Here is a 27,908-nt window from a genome sequence, read left to right on the forward strand (position 1 = left end):
TGTCCAATTGGAAAAAACCATGATTGAGAAATGGCTGGCTGAACACATGGTTTGGGGTGAGTTTTCAGAATGCTAGCCTTACGATTTGGTGAGGTTTGAATTGATGCCTGAATTTACATACATTTGCAGACCTCACCAATTTTTTAGCAATTTTTTCCAGCTGGACTTACCCATTTTATCTGCTGCCATTTATAATGCTTGTTAATTTGTTACAGGTATAAGTCGTTCAACATCTACACCTGTTGTACGTCACCCTGAAATCTGATCTGATGAGACGGTGGTACAGCAATGTTTACAATAAATGCCTCCACAAATGCCAGGCCGCCACCAACACATTTGAATAAACAGGGCCACCTTAGTTCCATGCTACAGAAAAAAATCTCTCAACTCATTTTAGATCACAGCAGAAGCAGAGCTGAGCTTTCCCAGCTAAGATCAGCTGCCAGAACCCTTGCTATCTCTTAATCTCCATTTTAAAAATGATTAACCTTTTGTAGTTTTTGACTCCCTGCAGCTCCTGTTGCTTAAAAAAAACCCCTCTGGAACTCATTTGTATTTTCATAACGTCCTTTTCTATTACATGACCTTGGACTTCTCTTTAGATTTTTATAATGGCCTTGTTATTCTCCTTATCGTTTACCCAGTACTTTGGAAGCTCGATTCAGTCCATTATACCAAACCATGGCTAAGAAAAATGACACCTGATTTGACAAACCATTGATTGTGACTGACTGGCAAAGCTGAATCAGAAACCATGGACTGAAGGACTGCAAAATGGATTACGCTAACTATGGTTTCTGTGATATCTGAATGTACAAACCATAGAGAAAACTGCTGTTCACCTAGACTGCTGAGCAAGACAGAAAAAGAAAACAGATCAGCAGCACTAAAACATAGTTTGCCTGTGTGTTTGGATGTCCCAGCCATGGTTTGGATTCTCAACTATGGTTGGTGCAATGTCTGAATTGGGTTGAAAAGATTCAGAGCACCATCCTACACAAGTAAGTAAGCACCACAGAATTTAATTGGGGTTACTCCTAGGTAAATGTGTACAGGATTACAGCATTAAACTGAGTTTCCTTGAGTTCTATCTAAGGAAGTACCAGGAGTGAGTCAGAGACTAATCAGCTAATTTAGGTGTATGGGGGATGGGAGAATGGTACTAGCCCAGCCTGACTCCCTTCTCTCCTGTCTGATGCCATGCTGAAAACTGATTTTACAAACTTCCTTCGTTAGCAAACATCACTTGAAAAAATGTCCAAACCCACTTGGGGGTGGGGGCATGGAATTGGTTCCATGGTCCTTTGATTCCCAGCCCATCTGTTCAATTACATTTTCCAACCAGATTCTGTCTAGCAATCCTCTTCCAATGACTTAGAGGTTTCTTGCTATCTGCATACTTTATCCCTTTCAGCTTATTAGTGAACAGAACTAACCTGAAACCTAATCTCCAACAGGCTTAATTGACAGTCTGAGGATTTCCTTGGTCACAACAGCAATTTCCCTAATTAGCTCTATTTCAGTGATAATTTGCACCTCTTTGAGATAAGGAGCAGTTGCTTCTGGTTGGTGCTCAAGTAGAAAAATGCACCTGCCCTACATGGCCCTTTGATTCAAAAACAAGGAGAAGGCAGGGGGTGTCACCAACTTTTAAATATTTGGCAGTCTTATTTATTTCCAAATTTTATATCCTGTTATACTTTGTCTGTCCAGCCAGCAATATCTCATCGGTAAAGACAAGCAAGATTAATAAAAACAAAAAAGTGGGAGGGAGCGGCAAAACAAATTAAACAAATCCAGGAAACTATTGAACAAGAGAATCAAAATCCAACCATAGAAACAACATCAGCTCAACTTTAAGCACTTCTCTAAAAAATAAAAGAAAGCAAGGTTTTTCCTCCTATCCTGAAGTATCTGTGTCTGGTGGGTTTACCTAAGCAATGACAACTATTTCACAATGCTGGCACCACAACTGAAAAGGCCCTGCTTCTAGTAGACATGTGCCAGACCTCACAGGGTGGAAGAACTTGGAGCAGTGTCTCCAATGCTGAATGGAGTGTGTGGGGAGGCACTTTCCATTGTACTATTTTCACTCACTGAAGCATCTCCTTCTAACAAGTGGGAGATAGCTATTGTTTACAAGTTTCCTGCAGGCATCTGATGGGGCACCAAGAAAACAAAATGGTGGACCAGATACCCCTCCGGTCTGATCCAGCAGGGCTCCTCTTGTGTTTTGACATCACTTCTGATGAAAACAGGTACACTTGCTTTGGCTGCAACAGTTCTTTGCGGGTGAAAGAAAAGTGGAAGAGTTCGCTAGGTGGATAAGATTAAAAATATTTACTCCCACGTAGGTCCTACTGAAATTTATAATTTAATAAATGTCTTTACCACCTTCCAGAAATAAAATTATTTCCCAAGGCCTTTCACACAAAATACCATTAATAAAATACAATAGGTGACATTGGGGGAAAAACTTCTCAGTAAAGCAACTGTGTATTATTAAAACTAGTCATCCAGCATAAAAAATTACAGCATAATATATTCTTCCAAGACCACATCACATTCTCAGATTCTCTGTCACAAGTAGAAGCCAAGGCCCACGGGAATCTGTGGCCCTTCAAATGTTAACAGACTATAAATCCCATCGGCCACGCTGGTGGGGCCTGATGGGAGTTAGAGTCCAACAAATTCTGGGAACCCAGAGAGTTCTTTACACCTGCTGTACAATTTTAAATGCCTGTTTGAAAATATCCAGGAGCGGGATGAGGTGGGGTGTAAACAGGTTTCAGGTTTGCATTGAGAGTTGTTCTCCATCTTTTACATTATCAACCACTGGAGCCGGTAGCTTTTCCCCTACTATGCGTGAACTCTTGCACAATGGCCAGCTAGCTAATGAAACTCTTTCACACTCTAGGCAAGGCGTACGGTTGGGTAAGCCACCACTTTGCAAAAGCGTGCAGGCAGAAAATGCTGCTGTGCCTAGTTAGCAACAAATAGTCTCTAAGGTCCTCAGCTTCACCAGAGGGGACTCTGCTAAAAAAATAGGCAGCATAAATATTACTGATGATAAATGTTACCAATGATGCCCTTGTGAAGTTTATTCTTAGCTCAGCGGTTCACATAATTTCCCAAGAAATGAAAGGCTCTGAAAGAACCGCCTCTTGTTCTTGGTTATATTTCAGATGTGGGAGGGCAGGTGGAGGAAGGAAGAAGCAAACCTCTTTGTGGCTTTCAAATGTCAGGGACAAATTGCTGTTTTGTGAACTCCTGATAACAGTCAAGCTATTCCACATCAGATGAAAGGCAGCTGGGCCAACAACATCTGCATTCTGCATTTAAAATGGACACAAAATGTCGATTGGCCGTTGTTCTATTTGTGTCGAGGTGACCTAGGCCAGGAGGAGCGTGACTGAAAAGGGACATCATTTCAGGAAATCGTCAGGGCAACAGATATTTGCAAACCTAAGAGCTGCGCTCAAGGACAGAAAAAGCGTCACACTGGCACAAAGAACACTGCATTTTTAACCTTATGTTAAACAGATACCTGAACACATCAAAATTAGGGGTTGGGAACCTGGAGTCCTCCATGTTGCCAGACTCCCAACTCCTTCAGACCTAGCCATTAGGGGTGACAGTCAGGGATGATGGGAGTTCTAGCCTAACATCAGAAGGCTACAGGTTCCTCATTCCCGATGTCAATAAAAACAAGGTGTCTTCTATCATTGATCTACAAACCTGTGGTTGTGCTACAATGACTGTCCCTTGTTTCCCAGAAAAATGCTAAAGAGGCATTCAGCATGGCTGATGTAATTGGCTCTCTGCTGGTCCTTTGATTATACTAGCTACTTCAACCAATCCCCTTCTTCTGACTAGGTCATGGTCATAAGTAAGAGGTGACCCAATAACAAGATCAACTCTCATTGGCTCCCAATGGCTTTTCAATCAATGCCACAATCCATCCATTTTATTTTATCCTAACCCTCCTGCAAGGGACACGGGTGGTGCTGTGGGTTAAACCACAGAGCCTAGCACTTGCCAATCAGAAGGTCGGTGGTTCGGGGGGCCACTAGGGGCACATTGGAAGATGGCCGACAATACCATCTCTCCAACCCACACGGGGTAATTAAGAGGCTGTTATGGGAGTAGGTAGCCTCCCTTGTTGCCCCAAGGAAATGGGGAACACTGCCCTTGCCTGCTGTGCCCATAAATCACCCCCTAATTCGAAAGAAGGGGGTGAGGGCCCTAGGCAGAATGCCCCCGTGTGGACCTCGGCTCTCCTGGACGCTGTCTCTGATCGCAAACTAGCTGCAGCAATTTGGAATAATTAATTACAAAAGAAGCAAATGCACATATTTCAAGTGAAGAAGTGGAGTGAAGTCTGCTAATTTAAGTGACCTCTGCGAAAGAAGACAACGGGATGGAGAAACAGGAATATTTTACGATGAAGATACACCAAAGGCTGAGTATGTTGACAACGAGACTGAATGGGGGGACGGACCTTTTTTACTTTCCTTCTATGTGATTTACAAGAACCCCTCCTCATTAGAATCGTCGGTTGAACTGACCCAAGCAGGATGATTAAGGTCTGTGTGGAGATAAACTTTAACCAAAAGTATGCTTTATGGAGATCGAGAAGCAATAAGAGCTTTTGGAATGGCACAGCAATTAATTCGGAGTCGCCATCTTGCCAAAGGATTTATAGCCAGGAGGAGGAACGGACTTGTCAGACTGCATTCCTGGTGAATCTCCTCAGAGGTTTTGAGAAAGGAGGCAGATTGGTGAAGATTAATGACGCTAAGACTGTTTTGATGTATGGAAGTGATGTTATATGGAAAACGTCTGGATATGGCTACTGGATAAAAAAAATAATATCCACGCAGGATTACAAACAGTTCTAACCAGCTTGTGGAGACTATCAGAGGTCACAAAGAGAAAGGGAAAATATATGAAAATAACAACAAGAGATGTGGAAAAACAATAAGAAAAGACTGGATAGTACTGTGAACATCATAAGGTTAGATTTGTGGACATTAAAACAGCAGCAAGAAGCAAGAAGTTGATTGGATCCCCTTCGGAACTTGAAATATGGGTACCCCCAACAAAAATTTAAAATTCGGCTGTGTAATTTGGAATTTATGTAATTTGGTTTGATTTGATGTGATTGGTCGGTTAATAAAAAAATATTCTTAAAAAAGAAGAAGAAGGTTTTACATTATGCTCTTACGCAAGAAGGGACGTGGGTGGTGTTGTGGGTTAAACCACAGAGCCTAGGACTTGCCGATCAAAAGGTTGGCGGTTCGAATCCCCGCGACGGGGTGAGCTCCCGTTGCTCTGTCCCTGCTCCTGCCAACCTAGCAGTTCGAAAGCACGTCAAAGTGCAAGTAGATAAATAGGTACCACTCCGGCGGGAAGGTAAACGGCGTTTCCGTGCACTGCTCTGGTTCGCCAGAAGCGGCTTAGTCCTGCTGGCCACATGACCCGGAAGCTGTACGCTGGCTCCCTTGGCCAATAAAGCGAGATGAGCGCCACAACCCCAGAGTCGGCCACGACTGGACCTAATGGCCAGGGGTCCCTTTACCTTTACCTCTCCTCAGGATGACACAAATGTTTCTTCTTCCATTTACCCTCCTCGCCCAGGTTTGTGGCTGGGGCGGGTTTCGAATCCAGCTCTTCCTAGTCAAAGTTCAACACTCTTCATCACACGGGCTCTTTCCCAGTGTAGAAAAGAGCCTGGTGCAAAGTTGAACGAGCAACCTATGCCTGAAAGGGTTTTATATCACATTACCAATCCCTGAATCACCCAGCCTGACACAAATCTGATTAGAGCAGATCAGCACTGCATTAAAAAAATAAAATAAAGACTTCGAGGAATTTGATTACGTGGAAGTGAAAACACTAGAACGACAAGTGAATCAGGCCTAGTTAACATCTGCTTTTAGGAGCACGGAGTCTCTTGCCACTAAAGTCTTGTCGCATCTCACCAGGGAAGCAATAAAAGCCATTTGCCCAAGCTTAGTTTGGGTTTTTAGCTGGACACTAGCTCTTACTGAAGAGTGTGAGGTCGTGAGAAATGTTATAAGCAGTTCCCAAGACTAAACCCAAGACAATTAATTAATTCACTTTTTAATGATGCAACTGCCTCTCCCCCTGTAGAAGCACCGAAGGCTATTAACAGGAGATGAAGGAAACATCATGTACCAAACTGGGCACTATTATAAGGTCATGGTAGCACTTTGTAGTTAAACATTCTCTAGAGCCGTATCTTAAAAAAAAAAAGGAAGTGTAACTAAAATCGTTATGCAGAATTAAGTGGTAGGAGAAGGTAATCAAAACAACCCTGCAGTTCACCAGCCATTTATCTTGGGCTGGCAGACTTGAAATTAGACTTGCGAAAAAATAGGATTGGCAAGAGCAAGCAGTAGGCGGCAGGCTGTGAGGGCAAAGTGCATACAATCAGGTATACAAACACATATTTCCCCTGGTAACAGTTGTCCGGATGTGAGCTGTTGAAAACAGGTGGAAATATGGCTAAGTCAGAAAACACAAGGCTGCCGGGACTGCTCAGATCTTCCAATATCCTGTCTTTGGGAATTACTAAATCCTATGCGATTAACTGAAGTTGCAAAACGTCTGCTGCTGGCAGCAAAGGAACAACCTTTCCCTAAGGTTCGTCAGAAGGGTGAGGCATAAGCAGGTGCCTGTCTTTCATCTGGGATTATTCCACACCATGGAAAATGCCTGAAGTACTAGTGTTGCAATTGCTTTTTCTAAGAGCTACCAAAACACACACACACACACACACACACACACACACACACACACACACACTATTGTAAATCGAATAGCAAGCTGTTCCTTAAGAGAAATGGACAACAGGGGTGAGGATCCTGTCAACAGTGCAGACAAGGTGCATTCATGCTTGCATGGGGCTTAAGGTCACTTCCTCAGCTTTATTCTCTGAGCGGGGTAGAGATTCTTTGCAACTCTTGTCTGCAAAAGGCGTGAACATTGGTAGTACATGCCTATCTTTGTTTAACTCAGCCGTAAGTCCCACTGATATAATGCTTACTCGGGGGTAAGTGTAATAGCCAAACCCTGTGAATGTTTATAGGAATGTTGCCTGGCAGCATATTTCTATGCACGCTTACTCAGATGCCAGCCTGAATAAGTTCAATTGGATTCACCCCAGATTAAATATATATGGGATTGAAACCCCGACCTGCTATTTTGTGCTACTTTATGCAATGAAAGTTGGCTAGATTTTTTGGTTGTAAGTCGCTTTCAGTTTCCTTGAGCAAGATAAAGCGGCTAAACAACAACATACTGTAAATGTGAACTCAACCAAGTTTCTTCTCCATCCCACCCAAATGCAACTGCTAAAATACAGTGGAACCTTGGTTCTCAAACTTAATCCGTTCTGGAAGTACGTTCCTAAACCAAGGCGTTCCAAAATCAAGGCGTGCTTTCCCACAGAAAGCAATGCAAAATGAATTAATCTGTTCCAGACTTTTAAAAACAACCCCTAAAACGACAATTTGACATGAATTTTACTATCTAACGAGACCATTGACCCGTAAAATGAAAGCAATAAACAATGTGGTTCCACATAGTCAAAACAAAAACAAAAAGAGCCGCAAAAACAAAAACGCAAAATAAATAGCAAAAACAGACAGGTCTCTGCGTAACACTCAAAACGGAAGTGTGGCACTCAAAACAGAAGCGTAAAACTCAAAACTGAGCACGTTCGGCTTCTGAAAAAAAGTTCGCAAACCGGGACACTTACTTCCGGGTTTGCAGTGTTTGGGTTCCAAGTTGTTTGAGTACCAAGGCATTTGAGAACCAAGGTACTGCCAACACCCTCCTTGCCTCAGGTTTCTCTGCCTCCGTTCTCCTTTTTCATCATGTTAGGCTGGTGCCTACAAATATCAAAACAAGAGGCTGCCTACAGCACTCTTTGCTTATTGCACAAATAAAGTCCATCAGAGATCCTTTCATTGCTGCCCACTGATCAGCGCTCTTGAGATTCCACAGCATCATAAACAAGCCAGTCACAAGAGGCAGAAAAAAAGGCACAAACATCGGCTTACAAAGATCAACAGCAAAAACATCCTCAAAGGGTTGTGGGAGGGCATCCTTGTCTTACATAACAAGTTTTAACATCGCAAAAACAGCACGTATTTGGGTGACAGGCAAGGGAGGTGGGAAATCAGCAGAGAGAAAGATAACAATAGCTCCCTCGACAACCTGGTAGTCCAAAACATCTGGTGGGCATCACTGCCATGGTCTCTGTGTTGGCTGGGGCTGATGGAGGATGAGGTCCAGAACATCTGGAGAGGACTAGGTTGGGGAAGGGTGTATTTACAGTATCCTTATTGTTGAGATGCTCATCTTAAAAGCAAATACTGTAATTTGAATATGGTTCAAAATACAGTGGTACCTCGCAAGACGAATGCCTCGGAAGACGAAAAACTCGCAAGACGAAAGAGTTTTTCATTTTTTGAGTTGCTTCGCAAGACGAATTTCCCTATGGGCTTGCTTCGCAAGACGAAAACGTCTTGCAAGTTTGTTTCCTTTTTCTTAAAACCGCTTGAAGAGGTGCAGTTGCGACTTGACCGTGCTTCGCAAGACGAAAAATTTGCAAGACGAAAAAACTTGCAGAACGAATTACCGTATTTTTCGCTCTATAACACGCACCAGACCATAACACGCACGTAGTTTTTAGAGGAGGAAAACAAGAAAAAAAATATTCTAAATGAAATAGTGGATATATGATTTTTGTGGTTCATGCTGTGGCCACAGACATGTGATCTGACAGTGAGTTTGGAGTAGCCCAATGCAAAAATCCTGAGGATCCATGTGGATCCATGCTTTGTAACCACAGAGGAGGGAAGGAAGGGGAACCATGGATCCTCTGCTCACGACTGCAACAGATTCCCCCCCGCCACCCGCAGGCATTCGCTCCATAACACGCACAGACATTTCCCCTTACTTTCTAGGAGGAAAAAAGTGAGTGTTATGGTGCAAAAAATATGGTAATTTCATCTTGCGAGGCACCACTGTACAAAAACAACTTATAAATATCACCAGCATTTTGACATGCACACACCACCACCTCAATAGGTCGCTATGTGCCAAACCACAGCAGGAGGACCAATGTAACGTATGAACCAATTAGTCAACCACCACAGTTTATTAGTCAATGAAAAAAACACCTGCCTGGGTCATCCTCGCCTACATTGGCTGCTTATCACACTGTGATGATCTGCCATTGCAGTTACTTCCAGGCAGACTTAACTGCTCACCCAACACAGCAAATCTGAGTCAGGTACGTCAGGTACAAGGACAAGGAAATGGAGGTGTTAGAAATGTCTCCAATGTCCAAACCAGGAGCTTCTTTCGGGCAAGGAACTTACTGGAAACAGTTTGGTCCGAATACTGTGGCGAGGTTGGAAACAGTCATCTTGTTCTCGGACTGATGATCAGCAACTCTCCTCAGGAATCGGCAGAGGAACTTAAGCAGGGAATAGTGGGGCTCCGGCAGCTGCCTCAGGAGTTCTCTCAAAGTGTTCAAATTTGGGCTACAATTCTGGATGTCTGTCAGGAAGGGAATAAGAAGAAGACAGGTGAGGCTATGGACACTCAAATCAAATACAAAATAGCACTAGGAAGGTGGCATTAGACTCAGGGACTGAACAAGCACATTGAGGAAGTATGTTGAGCAAAAGGTATGTAAAAAGATATGTCACCACTTTAAAACAGCCATGGCTTTCCCCAAAGAATCCCAGAAAATGTAGTTTGTTAAGGATGCTTAGAGGAGACTCCTTTTCTCCTCCCAGAGCTACAATTCCCTGGCTAGTATAACAACCAATCGCTCTTCACAGAGAACTCTGGGAATTGCAGCTCTGTGAGGGGAATAGTGGTCTGGGAGTTAATCCTCAAAATACTTGCTTCACCAGGACAGAGGCCGCTCCTCAGTTTCCACACGACTTGACTGGAATCAGCCACCACCTGTCACAACTGCTGGAAGATGGGAATTAAACAATCCCGAGTTAAAAAGATATCTCCTGTAAACAAATTCTATCCTTATCACATCTCGTACTAGCTGTGTAACTGGACTGCTGCTTTCCTATATTTAATCTTTGGATGGAGACTAACAGAACCATGCCAACTACAGGAAGCCAATGTAATTTACACTGGGGTAAATTATCCTAGTGTAACCTATGGCGGATTTCTCTTGTCTTTAGACCCAAGCCTGCTGCACCTATGGAAGAAATAAGAGACCCTCTGTTTGAGGTGTACTGCTGGGGTTCGCCTCCACCTAAAAGGTAAAAGGTAGACGACACCTGGACAGTTAAGTCCAGTCAAAGGCAACTATGGGGTTGCAGCGCTCATCTCGCTTTCAGGCCGAGGGAGCCAATGTTTGTCCACAGACAGCTTTCTGGGTCATGGGGCCAGCAGGACTAAACTGCTTCTGGTGCAATGGAACACCGTGATGGAAGCAAGAGCGCATGGAAATGCCATTTACATTCCCACACCTATTTATCTACTTGGACTGGTGTGCTTTTGAACTGCTAGGCTGGCAGGAGCTGGGACAAAGCAACGGGAGCTTACTCTGTCGAGGGGATTCGAACCGCCAACCTTCTGATCAGCAAGCCCAAGAGGCTCAGTGGTTTAGACCACAGCGCCACCCGCTCTCACCTAGACTCAGGATGTATATATGTGTAAATAAACTGTATATTGCAAAGATGCCACGATCTCCGCTGAGCCTCATTGTCCAAAAGGAAACACAAGACCCTGGTGCCTTGGAATTTCGCACCACTCGGAGACTGGGGTGGGGTGTAATATTGTGTTCCCAAATCAAACAAGCTGGAGAATCTGAGACAGGGAAATGTGCCAAAGAGCGACTCGTCCTCACACAGGCCTGTGTCCTGCGTGCTACGAGTGCCTATCAGATGACACGGCAGGACGTTATTTTACGATGCTGCTCGCCTGTGGCTGGAGACTTGTGGCTATCTGGCTCCTGCACACCCTGTTTCACTCACTGAACTGAACAGCTGTGACATGGATATAATATCCTCTCTTTTAAAATAGAAGGGATGTACAAATCTAATCTAACAGGACAGGCCTTTTTATGGGCAGGCAGATACTAGTATTTATGCAAGTTCAACCCCCCAATCTGGGACAGATGCATTGTAGGAAGGGATGGACTAGACGGTCCTCAGGGTCTCTTCCAGCTCTACAAATTCTATGATTCTGACGATGAAGCCTTATTTACCTAGGGATCCATTAGCCTCGCCATCCCCCTGGACCTCGGAGGGAACAAAAGTACCAGGAAAGCAAAATCTTCTTTGGAGAAAAAGAGTTTATTGAGGGATCTGAGCACAGAGTCAAGGTCTGTACTCAGAGACAGCCTGCTGGATAATTCCTAAAAATATACTGGCTGTAAAGCAAGTCACTTCAACAGTCTTTCTTATACCCGCCGTACTTCCCCAATCGACTAGCAAATATTGCTTGCTAAATCATTTCTGTCTTTCTGCTAAGCCAGCACTCCCTCCCACCTCCTTGTGCACGTGTCTTCTTTTGCTAGCAAAGCATTTCCCTTCGTATCTCTTCCTATCTTGCATTACTTAAAAGCAGAAGTAAAGCAGGAAACATCTTGTTAGTGGTTTTCTTCTTGCATTACTAAGCAGAAGTAAAACAGGAAACTTCTTGCTAGTGGTTTATCGGTTAACAGCAGTTTCTGGCTGGGCAGGAAGCGACCTTCTGACCTGTAGCTAGCATCAGCAGTTTCAAGTAGCTGGTTTAGGCTTTTGCAAGCTACTGCAATTTTTGGGCTGTTTTGTCCCTCCTAGCAGAGTGCAGGAATTTACTATGTGTAGATAATATTTAAGAGCAACAGAATAAAATATTGAGAGAAACCTATCTCCCTTTACTCCGTCCTCTTCTTTTGAACAATCTATTACTTAGATTCGTTCTGGGGTAGGGGTCTATATTCTCTCATTACAGCAATCACGCGAGGTCCCATCATGCGAGACATCATCTTTCCCATCATATGTTGCAGGCATTGCATTGAGCAGGGTATACAGAAGCAAAGAAGCAATAGAAGCATTATTGGGCCTATTCTTCCCACAAATACGATACCGTTCATGCCAACAGAAATACGAGAGCATCCATATGACAAGAGCGGTACATATCACTCCTACCCACCAAACCCAATATCTCCATGGTTCCTCCCACCAATATTCAGGGGGTGTGCTCATTGTTGAAGAGCCCACTGATATTTGTGCCTCAAGGATCTCATCCTCAAGGATGAGAGCCCACCGGTGAGCTGATGCTCCCACTATGTGGGTCAATTTTTCTATTAACCCTGTTGGGTGGATTGAACTCTCGTGCTGCCTCCCTAGTGACCAGAGCATATGGAAGCTGAAATCCTGGGGTGGCAATTCTTACTGGCACTTGTTTAGCAATTTCAATGCACACCTGGCTAAGGCTCCCACCCCTGCAATACTTGCATTAAGATAGGTTCTGTCCCATCTATGACCTGGGTTAAGAGTAGGACCTGTTCTATCAACTGAGGTTGGTACAGTGCTCTACCTTCCGGATAACAGTTGACTACCCTCCCACAACAGCAAGAGCGGTACAGAACTAGATAGATTTCGAACGTCTCTGCAGCTTCCCGTAAGAGCACTGTCCACGCGTGCTGGTCAGTGGTGTGGGAGAGGAGCCACAACGGGGTAGTGGGGTGTCTTAATACGGTAATCTCATCAGACCCCAGTTTCCAATAGCCAAGGAGCACGCCATCTCTTACCACCGGCAAGACGAACCAGTCGTAGCAGAGGTCAGCAGGCCAATAAGGGCGGTAAGGTTCGGTAGGGTCAGGGCAATAAGACATAGAGCAAGTCAATAAAGAAAATAAGAGAGAAAAGAGAAAGTCTTTGTAACTGTCCTTGTGATGATTAGTCGCCCGTGGCCTAACGCTTTTTCCTGGTAGCGTCAGACACAAGGTGATGATCAACTTCAGAGGGTCAGCAGGATTTCTTTTGCAAGTCCAGACACCTTTCTTCAGATGCGTGTGATGTACCCAGGGGATCCCCTCGACTACTTTCACTGCAGTTGGGGATGAGGGGGTCGCCAGACGCTGTCACTCAGAGGAACTGGTGAACCGGCTCAGCGAGACTGCCAGGGACTGCAGGTGTACGCTCGAGGGAATACCTGGAAAGGAAGCAAACACACACAACAAACACAGGGATTGCACTTGTTCTTGGGTGATGTGATCTCCCATCTGCCCCAAACTGGCGGGGATGCCTCGGACGAAAGGGGTTGGCCTGCCATATAGAAGTTCAAAGGGTGATAGTTCTCAGTCTCTTGGTTGGCGCACAGGGCACATTTTGGGATATAGCAGCAGTTAGTTGAGGTAGAATATTCTCCCAAGGTGTGCTTTAGCAGCTGGGCCTCCCAAATGGGTGGACTCGTGGTAATTCTTTACAATTGTGCTGGCCAGATGTTGGGGCACAAAAACACGGCTGTCTGGTCCTTCCTGGAGCGTTGCTCCTTCTTGGCTGGTCCACTGCTGTTCATCAAGGGTGTAACGTGGTTCCACATCGTTTGGAGTGAGTTCTGGTACCAATATCAAAAGTCCTGGTGGTGCCTCTAAATTGGCTGGAGAACAAATGTCTACGTTGGGGGCGCTGCCTGTGGGCGCCCCTCCCATCCAATTCTTCACCGTGCGTAGAGATATCAGCCTCTGGAGTGATATCAGCAAGGCAGTCGTCACTGGAGGGGATCTTCAGGATGCTGAGACACAGTCCAATCTGAAGCAGCTTTCTCCACTTGAATGTGGTGGACCCAGGGGTGGTGCCAGCGACCTTCACAGCTGTGGGTGTGGAGAGCAGATGGGCCCTTCCAGCACGGTTGCAGTGGTGCCTGGGACCAGTCTTATCCACACCTCGTCACTTGGCTCAAACTGGTCACGCAAGGAGTTCGGGCCTGGGTTGAGAGAGAGAATCTCGAGAGAGACACTGTACATAATTGTTCAATTCCACATCTTGAGCAGGGATAGGTGAAAGCATGCACACATAAGGAACCGGTCTCCCAAACATCACTTCAAAAGGGTGACAAGCGAATACGTTTCAATGGGAGGCTATAAACTCTAAGCAAAGTCAAGGGCAACATGAACACCCAATTAGACCCTGTTTCTTGGGTCAATGGTTTTTCAAAGTCCTTTTCATCCTTTCCTATTTTCCAGAACTTTGGGGCCTATATGCAGTACCCACCATCTTCCTTCTTCACTGGCAACAGTGGGGTGTTTCACTGTGATTGGCATTGTTTCAAGATTCCATGTTGAAGCAATCGCTTCAAATGCACCCACACTCTTTCAGCTGCCTGTCGTGGGATGGGGTATTGGTTTTTATCTTCCGCCCATAGTCCAGGGTCAACATCATGAAGCAGGCTAACAGGGAGGATTCCCTCCTCTTCTTTTACCATCATCAAGCATCAATGGTCTCACAGGGGCATTTCTAAAGAAAACTCTCCTGCTGGTCCAGTTGTCATCATTACTTCCCCCATTGGTTGGAAGGAAATCTGGGCTTGCAATTTTGTTAACAAGTCTCGGCCCAATAAGGAATGGGACACTCTGGTATATACAAAAATTTGTCTAGGCAGCAGGTAACAGACTGCAAAAACGGGGCCTTTTGTGATTTACCTGTGGCTCCAATTATATTAACCACTTGGTTTGTGGGTTTTGTTACAGGCCCAGGCAAGACTGAGTGGGCAGCTCCCTTGTTCACCTTCAGCTACCTGTAATAAGGTAGCTAGGTTAAGGGCTGTGGCAACCTGAAACTTCAGGCGTGAATGTAATAACAGCATCTGGCACTTCCTCTTGGAGTTACACAGCTGGTGTCCTGTCCAAACGTGAATTTATCTGCCTTTTTGAGTAGGGTGGCCACTGCCACAATCACTCTCATACAGGGGGGGGGGGGCAACCTCTGTTCTGTTGGGGTTAGCTTCTCTGACAAGTATGCGACAGGTTGCTGCCAATTTTCCAGTTTCTGGCATGAGACTCCCTTGGCTACCCCCCTGGTCTTCATCTGTGAACAGGGTAAAAAGCTTCTCGGGGTTTGGATGCCAAGCACTGGGGCTTGTTGTAATGTCACTTTGAGATCCTGAAAAGCCTGCTGCTGTTCCCTGCCCCATATAAAAGGATCCTTCTCTATTCCCCTAGTTGACTCATGCAGGGGCCAAACAATGCTTCTGTAGTTAGTAGTGAGTCCAGGGGATATTGTTCATCATCATAAGTGGGATTATAGGTTTTAAAAAAAATCCCTTCAAACAATTTTACAATCTTTGCTGGATTCTCCTCAAAAGAGGGGTTCTGATTTCTTCAATTACAAACATCTGCACTTGAAAAGGGTATATGCTGGACCGTGCCTCCGCTTGTCCAGCTGGGACAGGGGCTGGTGGATCATAAAACCCTCTGAAGGGGCATTTCTCCAGCTGCCTGATCCTTCCTGGTTTTCTCATACTGTCTGTGAGACATAACTCTCTTCGCCGCCTGTCCCCACTTACGTTGCCATCTCTTCCTCTTTTCAGGGGTGCAGATTTCTGCTGCCTCAACTAACAAAGGGCTTACATCCAATTTCTTTCTCAAATGGCTTTACAAACTCCTTTAGTCTCTTTTTCTGTCTTTCTGTCCACATTTTCTTTCCTTGATTCATATCATCTAGTGTTTTCCTAAACTCTTCGTTATCTTCCTTATCTTCCTCTTCTTCCGTCTCACTATCCTCCTTCGCAGGTCCTCCCCCCCCCTACACCAGCACCTCCCTGTGCTTCTTGATCTTGGCCGGGGGGGGGGGTTGGAGGGGCTGTTGGTGGAGTGTAAGGTGGTGGCTTAATCACTCCCCCTCCTCATCTTCTGGGTCTTCTAACACCAGAGGTTTCACTGTATAAATCCTGTTCTGTGTGTTGCTGTCACAGCAAGACTTTAGCCATGGTAGATTCTTTTTTTTTACATTGGTCTTTCATGTAGAGATATAGGGGATCTGGTCTGGGTGGACATTTAATATATTTTGCCACAGGGGGTTGATTTGCCACAGGGGGTTGATTAATTGCAAATCAAAGCCACACAGTTCCCTGGGTTGGCAAGTCCACCTCACATAAAGTTTTGAGTCTCCGTTTTTCAATTTGAATCCCCAAATCATCACTCTTCGTGGCTGTTTTCCAGTTATTTAAAAAGCATTCCAGAGGAATACATTGGCTTGCTCCAAATCCTATTTTTTCAGATACTCTCCTCCTAACTGGGTTTCAAAATTCTTTCACACTCCACATGCTACAGTTTGTCAGAAAATGCACAATCCTACAATCGCTCGGCCAAGGGGACACTAAGCCTTAGCCCTCATTCAACAATTCATCCACTAGAGTATCTGACACACAACATGCCAACAAAACACTCAATTCCCTCTGCCCCATTCCCTTTCCCAAACCTTTACCAATTCCTTTCCTGGTGGCATTCTTACTGCCAACTACCAGGTGAGGCTGATCAGACCTCTGGCCCCTCGGGCCCCTAGCCCTTTCCCTCGGGCCCCTAGCCCTTTCCCTCGGGCCCCTAGCCCTTTCCCTCGGGCTTACCTTTTCCGCTGCGGACCTGTCCCCTCGGCGCCGTTCTGTCCTCTTATTCTCCCTCAACCAGATGTCTCTGCTCCAGGACGGTGTGGCAATCTCCCCCTACAAACTGGCAGGGTGTGCACCGGAAATGCGAACGCCGATCGGAGCTGTTCACCTTGGTTGAGCCTGGCCCTCTGGTCCGTATTTTGGGGAGGGGGCTTATCCCGGGCGAGCCCCCAGAGAGATGAAGCCTTATTTACCTAGGGATCCATTAGCCTCGCCATCCCCCTGGACCTCGGAGGGAACAAAAGTACCAGGAAAGCAAAATCTTCTTTGGAGAAAAAGAGTTTATTGAGGGATCTGAGCACAGAGTCAAGGTCTGTACTCAGAGACAGCCTGCTGGATAATTCCTAAAAATATACTGGCTGTAAAGCAAGTCACTTCAACAGTCTTTCTTATACCCGCCGTACTTCCCCAATCGACTAGCAAATATTGCTTGCTAAATCATTTCTGTCTTTCTGCTAAGCCAGCACTCCCTCCCACCTCCTTGTGCACGTGTCTTCTTTTGCTAGCAAAGCATTTCCCTTCGTATCTCTTCCTATCTTGCATTACTTAAAAGCAGAAGTAAAGCAGGAAACATCTTGTTAGTGGTTTTCTTCTTGCATTACTAAGCAGAAGTAAAACAGGAAACTTCTTGCTAGTGGTTTATCGGTTAACAGCAGTTTCTGGCTGGGCAGGAAGCGACCTTCTGACCTGTAGCTAGCATCAGCAGTTTCAAGTAGCTGGTTTAGGCTTTTGCAAGCTACTGCAATTTTTGGGCTGTTTTGTCCCTCCTAGCAGAGTGCAGGAATTTACTATGTGTAGATAATATTTAAGAGCAACAGAATAAAATATTGAGAGAAACCTATCTCCCTTTAACGACAACGTGGAAATGTCAGCTTTTGGCAGGATGATACGGTCAACCAGCTTACAAAGCACTTACATGCACATCGCACCGAAATCTTAATCAGTGGTGGGGAACCTCTAGATGTCGTGGGGTGGGTCTAACTGAGCCCAGCAGAAGCCCCAGTTTGTCCCACAAGCCAAAGGGAGCTGAACGCAACCCCTTTTCACATCAAGCGTCAATCAGGATTTCCAGAGTGCAGCTGATCCAGTCAGGGCTTGCATTTGATGTCAAATTTAAAGGGAGTCAAATGCATGCCCTGCTTGCAGAAGGAGTATCCCTCCAATGTTCCAGCTTGTCCCTTTAAAGCTGCTGTGTTCCTTGCCCCGTATCTGATGTCAGGAGCTATGTCAGGTGTAGGGCAGGTGAGTGTGACTGGGGGAAATCTATTTTAACAAAGGTCCTTTTCATCCCTTGAAAAACCAGCAATACAGTGGTACCTTGGGTTACATACGCTTCAGGTTACTTACGCTTCAGGTTACAGACTCCGCTAACCCAGAAATAGTACCTCAGGTTAAGAACTTTGCTTCAGGATGAGAACAGAAATCGTGTGGCAGCAGCGGGAGGCCCCATTAGCTAAAGTGGTGTCTCAGGTTAAGAACAGTTTCAGGTTAAGAACGGACCTCCGGAACAAATTAAGTTCTTAACCCGAGGTACCACTGTATGTTAATCTTGTCCAAGATAAAATACTCTGTAGCCAAGGCAGCTGTAATCTTTAGTCAGTTGGCCCCAGAGAAGTCCAATTAAATAAATGTGGCTTTCCAATTTCTTTAAGTGTGTCACCCTGGACAATACCATTATCCTCCAAAACTCAACTCCATCTTCCCAACTGTTACTTGGAAGTTGGGAACATGCTAAGGACTTTGCCTCTTCATTTCTTGAGGTTTCTGGAACAGAGCCTCTAACCACAATTTGCCATCAGATCTGGATTGGCAGGCTACAATTATCTCCTTGCCGCTTGTGCAAAGAGTTCATCCATGGCGACCAAGATTCAATGGGGAAGTCTCTAAATTAACCATAGTTTTCCAGAATATGTAAGCTCTGGATGATAAAGGAACTCACATGACCTCCCTGTGCAACTTCCTTTTCAAATCTTAGGCACAAAACAAGAGCTCAGCGCCGCATCTTTTCATAATGTTTAAAGTTGCTCCAATACCTTCAAACCACCTGATTCTGCAATGTGAGGGAGTTCAGCCAAGCCCTCTAACCTTGTTCCTAAATTACAACCTGTTTTATCTGTAAACAGTGCAGAAACGCATTATTACTCCTTGGCTGAACATTATTTCCAACACAGGAGCACTGTGTGTGCTTTGCTGAGTGGTAAGTATCTGGGATCTTTATGGCTACAAACAAGAAATCATTCTTCTTCACAGCTAACCTTGATCTTATCACAACACAAGTTCAAGAGCGTGTTGCAAGCTGTGCTGGAAAAAGGACGACCCCGCCACCAAAAAACCAAAAACAGCTGACTGGCAAGCCATTTTTAATGCAAAGGTATGCTCAAACGAAGGGCAGATGTCAGCAGTTGAACCCACTCATACTGGAAACTCTCTAGCATTTTACAAAAAGAGGAGTTTAAATATGTTCTGCCCATTAACCAAGAGGAATATAGCAAAGAGAGAGAATGTGGAGCGTTTGGCTCAAAAACCACGACCTAGTTCTCACCGAGATGGTAAACCTGTTGCTGGACGGTAGCATGTTAACCCAGGGCTTCCCAAATCTTTTGAGCCCCTTGATGAGCTTATAAAGTTGCCATCAACCCAAATTCTTGGGAACGCAACTGAAACAGAGTCAACACTTCTTAATCAGAGATTACCATTATTCCAAAGCCTTTTTAAAAAAAGCCTTCTTCAAGGCAGCCTGCTTTTGTATCTTTGGGGAAGGAAAAGAGGAGCGATAGAACTATTGTTTTGACATTTCAAAGAAATCTTTAGAAAGTGAACGTCTGCACCGTTGCACATTTTGTAAAGCAATGAAGCTGCACGGTCTGAGGATACTGTGGAATCATCTTATTAAACACAATAGTTTTCACAGTCGCAAGGGAGGTACACTCTGCACATGCCCATGCTCTTTATATCTGAGGCCCACAGTCTTTGAAAGCTTCACCCCCTCTGAACAGGACACCTGAGGGAAGGGATTCCACTGCCTTTTGATGGTGGTAGCTTTGGGGTGCTTCTCGCTGGCAGAGGGCTATCTCTACCTCATCCAAACCCCTCCAGCCCAGCAGATTCACTGATTCATCTATGTCAGTATTGTGTACACCAGCCTTGCGCCTGCCAGATGTTATGGATTACAGCTCCACTAGCTGGAGCTAGTCAGTCTACACTAATTGGCAGTGGCTTTCCAGGTTTCAGATGGAAGTCTTTCCCAGTCTTACCTGGAGATGCCAAGGACCAGACCAGAGACCTTTCTGCATGCAAAGCACAATCTTCACCGCTGAGAAACACACCTTTTACAGTGGTACCTCGGGTTAAGAACTTAATTCATTCTGGAGGTCTGTTCTTAACCTGAAACTGTTCTTAACCTGAGGTACCACTTTAGCTAATGGGGCCTCCTGCTGCCACTGCGCCGCTGCGGTACGATTTCTGTTCTCACCCTGAAGCAAAGTTCTTAACCCGAGGTACTATTTCTGGGTTAGCGGAGTCTGTAACCTGAAGTGTCTGTAACCTGAAATACCACTGTACTCATTTAGTGAAATGTGCTTCAGGAGGTGGGGAAAGTACAAGAACTGATCCTCTTGTAATTCAGACTGGCCAAGTGTTCAGAGAAACAAAGCAACCCAACTCAGTCACATAAATTTTATCCACTGACTAGCACAAGTTGTTTTTCCAGGACAACATTTTTTCTTCTTCTGCGACTTGGAGTACAGTTGTACCTTGGATCCCGGGCGCCTTGCGAGTCGAACGTTTTGGCTCCCGAACACCGCAAACCCGGAAGTGAGTGTTCCAGTTTGCAAACGTTTTTTGGAACCCAAACATCCGACGGGGCTTCCATGGCTTTTGATTGGCTGCAGGAGCTTCCTGCAGCTAATCGGAAGCCGTGCCTTGGTTTCCGAACATTTTGGAAGTTGAATGAATTTCCGGAATGGATTACGTTCAACTTCTGAGGTACCACTATATGCATGTTGCCATTTCCCATGGCAACTGCCCGATTTAGGGGAAATGATTAAAATAACAACACCAGCACCAACAGCTAGAGATCTAGTGAACTCCACCAGGAACAATATACACAGGGATGTATGCTTGATGAAAAGACTGTCACCTTGATACAGGTGTATGAATTTGGGGTGTGCTGCAGAAGTGATCACCCGATCAGGCAGCTCCCTCAAAAACAATTTCAGCAAACTGGCCGCGGAGCTGACGTCGCCTTCCACAGGCAGCACCACTTCCTTTCGGCTCTCGTACTTCCCTCGAAGCCGCTCCATAGTTTTCAGGTTGCCATTCACCCTGAAAAGACCTTCCTGTTTCAGCCCTGTAATTACACATTAAAAAAGGAGGAAGATAAATAAATGACTGGCACACCCGCTGCCCTGCTTTAAAAATAACACGGCCAGAGCAACCAATGGCAAATGCCAAACGTAACAAAAAAAAACTAAGTCGGCTTTTAACTGTCTAGCAGTGAAAACGAGGGCCAAAAAAATGTAGGCCTGGCCTAGACATACATGCACAACAAGGTGGTAAAGATCCAAGATGGGAGAATGGAACTGCCTCATTTCGAACTGTGAAGGGGGAAATATCACAATTCTGAATGCTCTCTTGTGTGGAAAAAACACACACACCCTACAAATAGGAAATTAGTGCAGTGGAGAACAAGCTAGGTTTGCCTGGTGACTTCAATATATATATATATATATATATATATATATATATATATATATATATATATACTGCTTTCCCCCCTAAAAAAATGTTTAGGGGTACTCTCATTTTGACTCAGTTTTATAGTTCAAATTGGGAAAAATAAATACAGTAAATGGACAAAAGTACAAAGAGTCACAAAATGCATGCGCCCGGAAAAAAGCGCTCTCTCTCTCTCTCTCTCTCTAGGTGCCATGGAAAAACATTCCTCTTCAACCAGGCCTTTGGCTGTTTAATATTCTACAGCCTTTTAAATGTGTCTGTGGGAAAGGAGGGCTTATTGTTTTTCTGTTTTGTTTTACTTATTTGCTTGTTTTCATCCTGTATTTTATTCTGTGAGCCATCCTGAGATTTTATGACGAAGGGCAGCATATAAATCTAATAAATAAACAAACAAAAAAACCCTTTGGTTGTTGTTTACCCCTGACACGAGCTACGAGTCCCAGCATCCTTAATAAACTACAGTTCCCAGAGTTATTTGAGGAAGAGCAATGTGGTTTAAATATGCTCTCGGCGTATGGTGCTGGCATGACTGAACGGTGTTGCTTCCACATGGGGGAACATTCCCCACTTTCAGGCCGCCACAACCCACACACTGAAATAATATTAAGGGCTACTGAGGAGGGCTAGTAAGAACTGGGGGCCACTTCCAACTGGCTGGTCACTGCAAGATGGGACTCCACACGCCGCCATGTTTTTCTGCTTGCACCCCAAACCTGCCTGACACCCGCCAGCTGACATTCAACTGGTGTAGTTTTCCCCAGCCCAAACTCGCAGAGCTACAATTCCTGGAGTTCCATGTGAAGGATTGATTGTTAAACCAGCTCATGCGAGGAGAATATGGGTCCTTTAAGAGCTCTCAGCCCCCTTAACAAACGACGGCTCCCAGGATTATTTCGGGGAGGAAGCCATGACGGTTTGAAGTGAGATCCCCACGCTTTAAATCAGGCATAGGCAACCTTCAGCCCTCCAGATGTTTTGGCCTACAACTCCCATGGTCGCTAGCTAACAGGACCAGTGGTCAGGGATGATGGGAATTGTAGTCCAAAACATTCGGAAAGCCAAAGGTTGCCTATGCCTGCTTTAAATATATGTTGTGAATGTTGTTGCCTAAATGCATGGGTAGGCAAACTAAGGCCCGGGGGCCGGATCCGACCCAATCGCCTTCTAAATCCGACTCACGAATGGTCTGGGAATCAGCATGTTTTTACATGAGTAGAATGTGTGCTTTTATTTAAATTTCATCTCTGGGTTATTTATGAGGCATAGGAATTTGTTCTCCCCCCCCTTCAAAATATAGTCCGCCCCCCCACAAGGTCTGAGGGATAGTGGACCTGCCCTCTGCTGAAAGAGTTTTCTGACCCCTGCCTAAGTGGGTTCGCCTGCGCAAGAACCCTGCTTCAGACCTTCCTTCCCAAGGCGGAAAGGTCTGAGGTGGCCCTCATTTAGCCCACAGGAATTTCACATGGAATGCCTCAAAAGGTCCTTAGCAGAAACCGGCCTCCACTAAAGCCTAGCAATCCTACTCTGACATCTGCTGGAAAACAGGGCACACTGCAGAAAAGCAAGATCCCTTTAAATCAGAAAGTTGAGAAGTATTCACACACCATCAAACTTAAGACAACTTGCTTAGTTCTTTAACTTGCATGCACACAAATATAAGCATTACAGAGCATTTAAGATTAGATTTATTTTATAACTATGTGAAATTTAAACCTGAACCTACTTAGTATGTTCGTGCTCTTAGATCCCCACTTTCTTCCATTTTAATTTTCTTTCACTATTATTATTATTATTATTATTATTATTATTATTATTATTATTATTCCCCCTTTTCCTTCCAAGAAGCTTAAAGTGGTATTTCATCTTCATTTCATCTTTACAACAGCCCTCTGAGGTAGGCTAGGCTAAGAGATGGTGACTAGCCCAACGTCAGCCAGTGAGCTTCATTGCTGAGTGGGGATTCGAACCCTGCTCTCCCAGGTCCTGGTCCAACACTCTAACAACGTTACAGCACACTGGAACCCTTAGATCTAACCACGACACCACATGGCTTGAGGAAGTCTGCATTACACCATGACAATCAGGGGGCTTTGAAAATCACCGCAGAGATCAAGACCCTGGCTTGGTCTGAAGGCATGTGAAGTGGCCCCCCTTGCAGATGATAACCAGGTCTGGGTGTTGACAGTGTCTGTCCAGACCATCCTGAGTACCAGGATGGAAGAAAGTCAGAATGGACCTGTTCCAAGTAAAATGAAATAAAATATACACATGCATCTACACCACAGACTTGAGCTTTCAGGTCAGCTATTACAGTCGTACCTTGGCTCCTGAATGCCTTGGGAGTCAAACATTTCGGCTCCCGAACGATCAAAAACCGAAAGTGAGTGTTCTGGTTTTCGAACATTCTTTTGGAAGCTAAACGTCTGACGGAGCTTCTGATTGGCTGCAGGACCTTCCTGCAGCCAATCAGAAGCCGGGCTTTGGAAGTGGAACATTTTGGAAGTCGAACGGACTTCTGGAACGGATTCGTGCCAATACATTCACACAAAACATGCACAGAGGTTATACAATGTCCAGTTTATTGAGCATTCCTCTTGAAATGTTCTCAGAAAGTTATACAACAATACCAGATAGTGGCTGTTATTCCACACTTCCTGGGGGCAATTTCCCACCACTTTTTTTTATTTGACTTTTTGCAGCGACAAGATAATTCTTCAAGAAAGTGTGTGGTGATGGCGGCCAAATCTTATGCAAACAGACAAACAGTGTCCCTGGGAGAGCCCTGAACTTAGTTTAGGAGTTTTCTTTTATGGGGAAACGCGGTCCTAGGAGGGCGCCTGGGGTCTCTAATAGATAATTCCCAGAATCACCAAACTACGATTCCCAGCATTCTCCGGAAGTAGGAGAGGAGAGAGCCAATAGAAGTTACAGAGATAAAATACATTTACACATTGAGAGTACGGACAGCCCCTTAAAGCAACAGCGAGGAACCTGCAACTCTCCAGAATTTGTGGAAGTCCAAGTGCCACCTGGAAGCAGAAATCCCAACAGCAGAAGAGACAGGAAGATGAGCTCTTGTCCTGATTTATTGTATGTAAGCTGCTCTGGGGGCCCTTTTGGCTGGAGAGTTGGGTCCAAATGCCCAAAGTAAGTTAATAATAATAATAATTTATTATTTGTACCCCGCCAATCTGGCTGGGTTTCCCCAGCCACTCTGGGTGGCTTCCATAGAAACCAAAAATACACTAAAATATCACACATTAAAAACTTCCCTGAACAGGGCTGCCTTAAGATGTCTTCTGAATGTCAGGTAGTTGTTTATCGTTTTGACATCTGATGGGAGAGTGTTCCACAGGGCAGGCACCACTACTGAGAAGGCCCTCTGCCTGGTTCCCTGTAGCTTTGCTTCTTGCAATGAGGGAACCGCCAGAAGGCCCTCGGCGCTGGACCTCAGTGTCCGGGCTGAACAATGGGGGTGGAGACACTCTTTCAGGTATACTGGGCCAAGGCCGTTTAGGGCTTTAAAGGTCAACACCAGCACTTTGAATTGTGCTCAGAAACGTAATCTTGTGAACTGCCCTCAGATCTTTTAATGAAGGATGGTATATAAATTAATAATAATTATAATAAGCCCCCACCAGTCCCAGTCAACATGGCCTATGGTCAGGGATCATGATGATGATGATGATAATAATAATAACAATAATTTTTATTTCTACCCTGCCCTCCCCGGCCAGAGACAGGCTCAGAGCGGCTAACACTAATAAAATTTCAGTAAAAACATAATAAGAAAAAAGAAAAAGAAAAAAAAATTTAAAATACAGGTTAAAATGCAGCCTCATTTTAAAAGTCAAAACCATAAGGGGAGGGCAACATAAGGGTCAGACTGAGTCCAAACCAAAGGCCAGGCGGAACAGCTCTATCTTGCATTCCTTGTGGAAAGATGTCAAGTCCCGCAGGGCCCTTGTGACAGAGCGTTCCACCAAGTTGGGGCCAGTACTGAAAAGGCCCTGGCCCTAGCTGAGACCAACCTAAGCACCTTGTGGCTTGGGACCTCCAAAATGTTGTCATCTGTGGACCTTAAGGTCCTCCGCGGGGCATACCAGGAGAGGCGGTCCCATAGGGACGTGGGTCCTAGGCCGCATAGAGTAAGCTCTGCAACATCTGGTGGGCCACATATTCACTAATAAGGTAAAGGGACCCCTGACCATTAGGTCCAGTCGTGGCCAACTCTGGGGTTGTGGCGCTCATCTCGCTTTATTGGCCGAGAAAGCTGGGGTACAGCTTCCAGGTCATGTGGCCAGCATGACTAAGCCGCTTCTGGCGAACCAGAGCAGCTCACGGAAACGCCGTTTACCTTCCCGCCAGAGTGGTACCTATTTATCTACTTGCACTTTGACGTGCTTTCGAACTGCTAGGTCGGCAGGAGAAGGGACCGAGCAACAGGAGCTCACCCCATTGCGGGATGAACTGCTGACCTTCTGATGGCAAGTCCTAGGCTCAGCGGTTTAACCCACAGCGCCACCCGCGTCCCTCACATGTTCACTACCTGCACCTTAAAGATAAACCTTTCTTTCCCCCTTTTTCAACAAGGAAGGTTCTGCTAGCAGCTTACCATGCCAAGTCAGGTATTCGACAATCTCCCACACGACGGCCGGGACTCCGTTCTTGCACAGTCCCTGCTGCTGAAGTTCCTGCAGGCTTATGCCAAACACCTTCTGGCAGGCAGCTCCCCTCTGGCCACTCAGTGGGGCTGCCGCAATCTTCTTCATGTCTTCTTTCAGCCTGACAGCGGATTTGCTTTGCTTGAAAGAGCACAGAAAGAGGGAGCAGTCGGTCATCGTGACTATAGGGGGCTGCATGGTGTCTCTACGAAAGGAAAGCTAAGCATTCAAGCCAGGCCTTTCGGGTTTTGAATTCTCAACAAAAACAAACAAAACCCGGCAGAGAGGAATTCTTCCGAAAAGATCTGGGACGGAAACATGCACACACAGGGAGAGACTGAAAAGGAAAAAGAAAGTCAGAGGAGGAGGAGCATGGAATACGTAGCCGAGCAACAGAGTGGATAACTTGGAAGTCTCCAAGCTGCATTGCCAGAGCAACTGTGGGTGGAGCGGAAACGAGAGACACGCTCTATGAATGGAAGCCGTTCTTCTCTGAAACATCAGGGTAAACATAGAGGTAAATAGCCGAATGGCCTGGCATGGTAACCAGACACTGAGAAATGGATTTCTGCCACAGCGGAAGAGCAGCAGCGCTGTTTACAAGCTGGATTTTTCCCAACAGCCTTGCTGGTTCAGGCCTATAGCCCATGCAGTCCAGAATTAGTCTATAAAATATTATCTATTTGTTTTCTGGAAGATGGAGCAAGCTTGTTTTCTCCTGCTACGGAGGGTAGGACTCGAACTAATGGCTGCAAGCTACAAGAAAGGAGATTGATTGAGAGCCAGTGTGGTGTGGTGGTTAAGAGCGGTAGACGCGTAATCCGGTGAACTGGGTTCGTTTCCCCGCTCCTCCACATGCAGCTGCTGGGTGACCTTGGGCCAGTCACACTTCTTTGAAGTCTCTCAGCCCCACTCACCTCACAGAGTGTTTGTTGTGGGGGAGGAAGGGAAAGGAGAATGTTAGCCGCTTTGAGACTCCTTCGGGTAGTGATAAAGCGGGATATCAAATCCAGGAGATTGAGACTAAACATTCAGAAAAACTTTCTAAGGGTCAAAGCTGTTCGACAGTGGAACAGACTCCAACAAGAGGTGGCAGACTCTCCTTCCTTGGAGGTTTTTAAGCAGAGGCTGGATGGCCACCTGTCATGGATGCTTCAGTCGATATTCCTGCATCACAAGGGGGTTGGGCTAGATGACCCTTGGGGTCCCTTCCAAGGATTCTGAGAGTCAAAGCTAAAATGTGGATGTTTAACAGAAAAATAGCAGTGTGCGTTATTTTTAACATTGCTGGCTGGCATGTATCAAAAACAGCTTCCTCCATCACTACCTGTTGCGATAGAACCTCCATTCACACATCTCCCAAGGATGTCCCAGTGGTAACTCAGGGAAGCGCTACATGGCATTCATTTTAAAACCAGGCTGCATAGCGCAAACGTTCCAGCTAACATTATGCCTGGTGAATGGCCTCTTGTAGCTCTTGGAGCCGTGCTATGAGGCCACCTGGTAATCGTATTCATCCTAGCATAAGGTTCTGCCACTTTTACTGCGTTCCTTCTTAAAGGGCTTGCTGAGGAAAGGGGTTCTGTTGGTGAGCTGCGTGGTCCTGCTCTAAGCCACTATATAAACATAACTTTACCAGCTTTCTACTCATGAAATGATTCGGGGGGGGGGGGGGCAACTATTTAAGCCAGCCAAGATTCCCACTCCTTTAAAAATTGTTTTAAGAATGAAGGTGGCCATCCTATTACAATGGTACCTCTGGTTGCGAACGGAATCCGTTCCAGAGCCCCGTTCGCAAAATGAGCAGAACGCAACCTGCATCCGCGCAGGTCACGATTC

General features: G+C 45.5%; 1 protein-coding gene and 1 long non-coding RNA gene across 3 annotated transcripts in view; both read right to left on the minus strand.

Moving 5' to 3' along the window:
- Positions 1–27,908, minus strand: part of LOC310686050 — a 317,292-nt gene that overhangs the window by 208,300 nt on the left and 81,084 nt on the right. The window lies entirely within an intron of this gene.
- Positions 1–27,908, minus strand: part of FAM13A (family with sequence similarity 13 member A) — a 156,126-nt gene that overhangs the window by 126,360 nt on the left and 1,858 nt on the right. Inside the window, exons 2-4 of one of the 2 annotated variants that reach the window (XM_083458629.1) lie at positions 26,021–26,210; positions 20,807–21,016; positions 9,417–9,597 (exon numbers count right to left, since the gene is read on the minus strand). In XM_083458629.1, the coding sequence (XP_083314755.1) occupies positions 9,417–9,597; positions 20,807–21,016; positions 26,021–26,210 (581 nt within the window). Of the gene's footprint in view, positions 1–9,416; positions 9,598–20,806; positions 21,017–26,020; positions 26,507–27,908 lie in introns of those variants that run through there. The other variant, XM_083458628.1, reaches the window with a different exon arrangement.

The sequence above is a fragment of the Podarcis liolepis genome (assembly GCF_965112155.1).
Source record: "Podarcis liolepis genome assembly, chromosome: 9".
Classification (NCBI taxonomy): domain Eukaryota; kingdom Metazoa; phylum Chordata; class Lepidosauria; order Squamata; family Lacertidae; genus Podarcis; species Podarcis liolepis.